The sequence below is a fragment of the Carex rostrata genome, chromosome 24, assembly GCF_964058835.1.
Source record: "Carex rostrata chromosome 24, lpCarRost1.2, whole genome shotgun sequence".
Classification (NCBI taxonomy): Eukaryota; Viridiplantae; Streptophyta; class Magnoliopsida; order Poales; family Cyperaceae; genus Carex; species Carex rostrata.
Window position 1 is genome coordinate 2,715,450 of NC_135941.1, and position 8,653 is coordinate 2,724,102.

General features: G+C 31.5%; 1 protein-coding gene across 1 annotated transcript; it reads left to right on the forward strand.

Moving 5' to 3' along the window:
• Positions 1 to 7,421: 7,421 nt before the first annotated feature.
• On the forward strand, positions 7,422 to 8,653 carry LOC144575545 (G-type lectin S-receptor-like serine/threonine-protein kinase At2g19130). Its single transcript, XM_078325730.1, has one exon. It carries the CDS (start codon positions 7,498 to 7,500, stop codon positions 8,479 to 8,481), a length of 984 nt encoding a protein of 327 aa, XP_078181856.1. The 5' UTR covers positions 7,422 to 7,497; the 3' UTR covers positions 8,482 to 8,653.

Here is an 8,653-nt window from a genome sequence, read left to right on the forward strand (position 1 = left end):
GCTGATATTATTTAGTAATCAATGTTTTGTTGTAGTAAAATTATATCTAGGGGTGCAAACAGATCAAATAGTAATAAAATTATATATGTATCTTCTTTTATTTTTCAAATACGTATACAGATCTGATAATAAACAGATACATATCGGATATCCGTTTTTCGATACTATTATCTATTAAATAATATCAAAGTTCATAATATTTATCTAATTATAATAGTGAATAACATAATTTTTTTATAATATAAATTAAACTATATATTATATATCTACTAATCGAATATAGATAATTAAAATTAAAAACAATAACCGTATCCGTATGGATATTCAAATATCGGATATCTTTATCTAATTTTTGTATACGGATTTGGATTTGGACATACTATATCCAATCTGTTTGCACCCGTACTATATATGGACTCATATTTTTATTTTGTTTTAAAAGTTCAAATAGTCGATCCAAACCGTTTAACATGATTTTCATAATAAAATATGCTTATAAACCAAATTTGATATTGTTTTGGAATTTTTATTTTTAGTTTTTTAGATAGGTAGAATATCAATAGATTTGAAAATTCTGGACCATCAAAGAGCCTAGCAGTTTTCTACCTATTTAAAAAATTAGTATTAAAATATTAAAAAGAAAAAAAAAATTTGGTCTTAAAATACATTACATATGAAATCATGTTTAACTGTTCTGATCGACTATTTAAAATTTGAAAATAAAAAATATAAATTCATAACACTAATCAACCCTTAACACTGTATATTGTGCCATAGGTTCACTCTGTGATTTCAAAATAAAAATATAAATTCGACTATATAAATTCATAACACTATGCAATTCGTAATATTACATATTGTGCCATAGCTTCACTCTGTGATTACAAAATATCTCAAACTCTTGGACTTATTCCTAACAGCTCGAATAAAGCCGTCTATGTTATACTATCAACTTGGACTTGGGCTCCTAACACATCCAATGAGCATAAGCCAGCTTGGATCCTCTTTCTCTGCTCGATCTACTATCAAGGTTAATGCATCTTGGACGAGAGCGAGAACTTTATATATACTGAATTTGTTTAAACATTTAAAAGGAATTTGGGTTTTATGTCAGTTTTAGCGTAGAGTTCAAATTCCTTCATTTTTTGTAACACAGTACTTCTATTTTTAAAAGCTTTAATAACTCAAAAATCAAAAATTTAAGAGTTAAAATAAAACCGTTGGATATGATCTACATCATTTTATCTATACAATACAAGTTTAAAAAATTATGAGATTCTAATTTTATTTTTGTTGTCATTAAGAGCTTGTGAAAAAAATGTACTAATGTGGATAATTTTGAGACGTTGATTTTTCAACTTATTGATTCACATAAACAAAATTGAAATGTGATAATTTTTTATGAGCACAGAGAAAATAACATAGATCATATTCAACGGTTTTGTTTTGACTTTTAAATTTTATTTTTTGAACTATTAAAGTTTTAAAAAATGAGGACATGATAGAAGTAATAGGTGATTTGTTTTTCAGAGGTATAATAGATCAATTTATATCAGATAAAAATCTGCTGCTGTTAAACGAAGACTCAAACAGAACAAACGAAAGTACATTCGAATTTCTTACCAGAAGAGTCTAAGCTCCAAGTCAAATTATGTCTCAATCATGAGAGTTACCATTTCGATATATCAAGAGCTGGCCCTGCAAATCAAAAATTTACAAGTTGTTGTTCATTTGTACAAGAATACAAGATGTTGTATTGTTCTTTATACGATTGGCACTTTATAACTTGCACTGCTCCTCCTTATATAATTTGCAAAGATATATAGCTAACAAAAGTCGACGGCTGCACTGATTGCGAACTTGTCCCACAAATTCATAATATAAATTCCATTGGGTGTCTCAGGTCAGGTGGTGAACAAAACTTCTTGTCTCAAATCCAATAAAGAAATAGAGTTAAGAGTATTTTAAGGAGTATTATGTCATATAAGAGAGGAGTCAAGAAAACATATAAAACAGGCAAAAGGAAACGACTGACAAACTGTAAATGCTCCGGCCAGTGGTCCCTGCGGGTTACACGCAACCATCTCTACCTTTCAACGTTTATTTGATCTGTTTTGACTTCAAAATCTTTTGATGCACCTTGCATCAATCCAAGCAATTCAAAAATGATGATCCAAATGCCTCAGAAATGCATCTCCGATAATTTAACACGTGACACCGGCTCAGCGGCCCATTGCAACAAGTACATGCTTGTCCCTCTTAAAACCACATGAATCCTTCTTTCGAAAGAGCATAATTTAGTAAATCAAATGGCTGATATTTACTCTGTTTAAATATAACGAAAGGCTACATTAATCTGTCCCACAACGAAAATTGTTGTGAACTCTGAATGCTGATTATTCTAGATCATAGACCTTACATTTTTTTCAATTCAAAGCATCGGTGGAATTCCAACTTTCGTTGTTTTGTGAGAATCATACTGACCTCAATAGCAACAACCAAAGTTTCTAACCACTTGTAAAAGTAAACAAAATAATAAAGTTACGATGAGAAAAAATGCTTTTTTTCCTGTGGCATTCCAACTTTTGGTACGAGAAAGTCAAAAACAAAGAAATTGTTATAACCTATAAGGAACGTCAGACAGAGACCAATCGGTTCCTATATTATGGCTGTCAATTCAACATACGCATGTTTTACAAAAAATGGAGAGAAATGGACGAGAGATGGCAGAGAGGAAGTCGTTAGAGATTTTGACTGGATTTGGGGATGAGACTGCGGATTGAGGTCCGGATGACTGAATAATTTCTCTACAAATTATTAGAATGTATATTGTACGTGGATCACTTGCAATCCAAATATGTAATTGAGCGAGGCTATGATAATATGCATATTAATTATACAAGTAAAGCTAGGGTATGATGTGCTCACCAAGAGCGTTTGGTGAGCACAACTCCAAAAGTTCATCGGATCGACTTTAAATGCCGAATCCAAACCGTTGAAATCAATGTGCTTCATGAGTGATGCATGTGCATACAAAATTTTGAATGTTTCGAGTTCATTTGCTACACGGTCAAGCGGTCAAAGAAATGAACATTTTATTAAATTAATTTATAAGTTGTTTTATATAGTCAATTTTTATTATTTCTTTGATCGCTTGACCGTATAGCACATAAACTCAAAACTTTCAAAATTTTCCATGCACATGCATCACTCATGAAGCACATGGATTTCAACGGTTTGGATTTTGCATTTGAAGTCGATCCGATGAATTTTTGGAGTTGTGCTCACCAAACTCTCTTGGTGAGCACATCACACCCTAGCTTTACTCTAATTATACAATGGTCCGCGTTGTAGAATAATATTTTTATTTTAAAAGTTCAAAGAGTGAATGTGAATTATTCAACATGATTTTCATATGAAAATGTACTTGTTAATCAAATTTGATATTTTTTAGATTTTTTTTTTTATCATTTTACTAGAGAGAGACAGGTCTACGGAGATTAATGGACGAGAGTTGGAAGAGATGAAGTCGTTAGCGAATATAGTTTAAGTCGATAGCGACTTTGACTGGATTTTAGAGATTAAACGGGGGATTGAGGTCTAGGACTGAATAATTTCTCTAAAAATTATTAGAATGTATATTGTAGATCTCTTTCAATCTATATATGTTATTTAATGAGGCTATGGCAATAAGCATATTACACAATGGCCCGAACTCAATTTTTTTATTTTAAAAATTCAAATGGTCGATCTGGACCACATGATAAAAATATACCTGTACCACAACCACATTCTATGTGATTACAAAATAAGAAAACTTTTTGGCTTTTTTTTAAGAGTTAATTTTCTCTCTGTCCTTGAAAACTTCTTCAATTTTCTATTTACCCTTGTACTATTTATTATATTTAATATATCTCTGTTTATCTTATTCTATTTACTCATAGAGATAATTCTTCACTGTTAAGTATTGTTAGAATGTACTTTTTTCCATTTAAATAGAAGTGTGTTGAGTTCTAATTATTTTTATAGGAGCTACCCTCCAAAAATCTGGCCAGCGTCACTCGAGGCAGGTACCTAATTAAGGAGACAAACTTTGGATCAGGTGAGAGCTAGGTGACGTTAGATTATCAGTAAATGGTAAATTAGCTATTACAGTAGATATTGGGTTTGAGTTTTTCTGTAAGGAGAAGAGACTCTTTTTGCTTCACACTAGATTTTCTTCTTTACAAGGCCAAGGGTTGATTCATTTAATTAAGCACATAAATATTACCTCTATTTGCTAATGAACTAGTTCTTCTTCTTATTATTTATTTGAAGTTGAAGACTTAGATTGATTACGTTAGAATCTGTTACGTATACACACTATATGCTTCATCGCTGGCTGGATGTGGAAAATGTCTTCTTTTTTTTTTTGGTTAAAATTATTCTGGTACAATCAGTGATAAATGGCCAACATTATTTGTTAAAATTTGTTAATAAATGACCAACATTATTTGCTACAAATCAATTTAATTAATTTGAGTCACATTGATTATCCCATTTGAAAGAATTTGGTTCGAAAAATTATGCTGGTACAATTTTATGAAATTTAATCATTTTTCTTTGCTTTATATTAGAAAATTTGAGAATAAAGAGAGATGAACTATGCCTCAAAACTATTCTGGCACCAGGCTCGCCTACGGTCCAAATGAAGACTTTTGTCTTTTATCTTTCTTCTGCATTTGTTTGTTTTCGTCTGCTTTCGATGAACTTCTCAATTTACTGATCTTAAACTTAAGACAGGAGAAAGGAAATACAGGGAGAGGGTATAACTGGAAAAATAAAATTTATATTTCCTTGTTGGACTTAGACTTGGACTGATACTTCGCCGCCTAACTATCAACTTGGACTTGGACTTGGACTTGGACTTGGGATCAGAACAAAAATTGGGCTTGGGCTCCTAACACATCAAGGTTAATGCATTTTGGACCAGAGCGAGAACTTATTCTGAACTTGTTCAAACATTTAAAATGAATTTTTGCTTTATATCTGTTTTATCAATTGGTAATTGATTTTTGAGAGGTATAATATATCAATTTATATCACATAAAAAATTGCTGCTGTTGCTTCTTCCTCGTCTCAAAACCCCATAAAACAAGAATTCGTATCCCCTTACCTGACTGAGTAGAATTGAATCGGACGGTCCAAAAATGGATTGGCATGCATCTCAAAGCACAAATAATTTGTTAATAAATGACCAACATTATTTGCTACAAATCAATTCAATTAATTTCAGTCACATTAATTATCCCATTTGAAAGAATCTGGTTCCAAAAATTATGCTGGTACAATTTTATGAAATTTAATCATTTTCATTCTTTGCTATATATTAGAAAATTTGAGAATAGATGAGAGAGACAGGTGCGCGGAGATAAATGGACGAGAGTTGGAAGAGATGAAGTCGTTAGCGAATATAGTTTAAGTCGATAGCGACTTTGACTGGATTTTAGAGATTAGACGGGGGATTGAGGTCCGGGACTGAATAATTTCTCTAAAAATTATTAGAATGTATATTGTAGATCTCTTTCAATCTATATATGTTATTTATTGAGGCTATGGCAATAAGCATATTACACAATGGCCCAAACTCAATATTTTTATTTTAAAAATTCAAACGGTTGATCTGAACCACATGATAAAAATGTACCATAAAACCAAAATTGATATTTTTATATTCTATTTTACAATTTTTTAAATATGTAAAATATCTCTTAATTTGAAAATTTTGAACCATTCAAAACCTGTGATTTTGTATCAATTTTAAAAATATTGCAAAAAAATCGAAAAAAAATAATATTTCATATTCAAGTACATATTTTTATATGGAGATCATGTTTAACTGTTCGGATCAACTGTTTAAATTTTAAAAATAAAAATATATATCCATAACATGAGTCAATCTGTAATATACTTACTACCACAGCCTCATTCTATGTGATTACAAAATAACTCAACTTTTTGGCTTTTTTTTAAGGGTTAATTTTCTCTGTCCTTGAAAGCTTGTTAAATTTTCTATTTACCCTTGTACTATTTATTATATTTAATATATCCCTCAAGTATGTTTATCTTTTTCTATTTAATCATAGAGATAATTATTCACTGTTAAGTATTGTAAGAATGTAGTTTTTTCCATTTTACTCTCGCTCTTTCTCTTCTCTCCTTTATTAGATCACAGTTAAATAGAAGTGTTTTTAGTTCTAATTATTTTTGTAGAGGCTACCCTCCAAAAATCTGGCCAGCGTCACTCGAGGCAGGTACCTAATTAAGGAGGCACAAATTTTGGATCAGGTGAGAGGTGACATTAGATTATCAGTAAATGATAAATTAGCTATTACAGTAGATATTGAGGTTGAATTTTTCTGTAAGGATATATAAGAGACTCTTTTTGCTCCACACTAGATTTTCTTCTTTACAAGGCCAACGGTTGATACATTTAATTAAACACATAAATATTACCTCTATTTGCTAATGAACTAGTTCTTCTTCTTATTATTTATTTGGAGTTGAAGACTTAGATTGATTACGTTAGAATCTGTTACGTATACACACTATATGCTTCATCGCTAGCTGGATGTGTAAAATATATATATATTCTTTTTGTTAAAATTATTCTGGTACAATCACTGATAAATGGCCAACATTATTTGTTAAAATTTGTTAATAAATGACCAACATTATTTGCTACAAATCAATTTAATTAATTTGAGTCACATTAATTATCCCATTTGAAAGAATTTGGTTCCAAAAATTATGCTGGTACAATTTTATGAAATTGAATCATTTTCATTCTTTGCTTTATATTAGAAAATTTGAGAATAAAGAGAGATGAACTATGCCTCAAAACTATTCTGGCACCAGGCTCGCCTACCGTCCAAATGAAGACTTTTTGTCTTTTGTCCTTCTTCTCCATTTGTTTGTGTTCGTCTGAAATAATGTATTTTCTTTCGATGAACTTCTCAATTTACTGATCTTAAACTTAATACAGGAGAAAGGAAATACAGGGAGAGGGTATAAGTGGAAAAATAAAATTTATATTTACCTCTTGGACTTGGACTGATACTTGGTCGCCTAACTGTCAACCTGGACTTGGACTTGGACTTGGACTGAATGCTGATTATTCTAGATCATAGACCTTACATTTTTTTCAATTCAAAGTTTCTAACCACTTGTAAAAGTAAACAAAATAATAAAGTTACGATGAGAAAAAATGCTTTTTTTCGTGTGGAATTCCAACTTTTGGTACGAGAAAATCAAAAAACAAAGAAATTGTTATAACCTATAAGGAACGTCAGATTAATGACATTATGACAGAGACCAATCACAATAAAGTACAAAAACAAGCATTCAACATACCCATGTTTTTCCTTTATTATATATGGCTGTCAATTCAGTTTCCTCCTACAAAAAGTTGTGTAACCCAAAAAAATTCAAATTGTATCATTTTTTCTTTCATTAGCCATGGCTTCTCCAAAATCATACAGCTTCCTTCACTTTCTCTTCTTCCTCTGCCTTAACATACCATCTATCTCGTTTGCTTCCGATCACATCTCCTTCAACAACTCTCTCTCTGGAAACAAGACTATAAGCTCTCAAGATGGCAAGTTTGAGCTCGGTTTCTTCCATTTAGGTAACAAATCAATCTCTCCAAATTACTACCTTGGTATCTGGTACAAGAAGGTACCCCAGTTAACTCCTGTTTGGATTGCAAACAGAAATACACCAATCTCAGATCCAAATAACAGTGAGCTAAGAATTTTACCCAGCGGAAATATGGCTCTTTTGGATCATAACAAGACCCATATATGGTCTACAAAATTGACCTCTCTAAGCTCAAACTTCACAATTTGTACATTATTAGATACTGGAAACCTTGTGTTAAAATATAGTTCCAATCAATCTACCACATACTTATGGCAAAGCATAGATCACCCGACCAATACATGGTTGCCTGGTGGTAAACTTGGGAGAAGCAAAGCATTGGGCCAACAAAGCTTAGTTTCATGGAAAAATTCCAATGATCCGACAGAAGGGATCTTCTCACTCGAGCTAGACCCAAATGGCACTAGTGAAATTTTACTTTCCTGGAACAGATCGAAATATTATTGGGCATCCGGAGAGTATAATGGGCAAATATTTAGTAACATACCGGAATCGCTTAAAATTTCCCAATTTTATAATTTTAAGTATGTCTCAAATGAAAACGAGAGCTATTTCACATACTCATTGAAGGATGACAGTATAATTTCGAGGCTTGTGATGGATATTTCGGGGCAAATGAATATTCAATCATGGACGGAAGAACACAACCGTCCAACTATGCGTCAAGCGGTACAAATTTTGGAGGGCGGTTTGGAAGTGAGCCTACCTCCAATACCAAGATCGCTTAATGCTTTCACAGAGGATGCAGCGAATTTGAAATTCTTCGAGGAGTATTCCCTATGAGAGTAAAGGTGTTGAACTTGTAGTATTGATTCTTAAATCTTCTCTTATTTAGTTATAGCAATATGGCTATTGTTGAATAAGTAGTATGCATATTTTTCTTTTTATTGTGGTGCTTTTAATATAATTTTGCTTTTAGAAAAGTTGATATTATTTTGTAATCAATGTTGTTGTT

Excerpts from the sequence above, each read along its gene's own strand:
- LOC144575545 (XM_078325730.1), top strand. The coding sequence starts at position 7,498 with ATGGCTTCTCCAAAATCATACAGCTTCCTTCACTTTCTCTTCTTCCTC.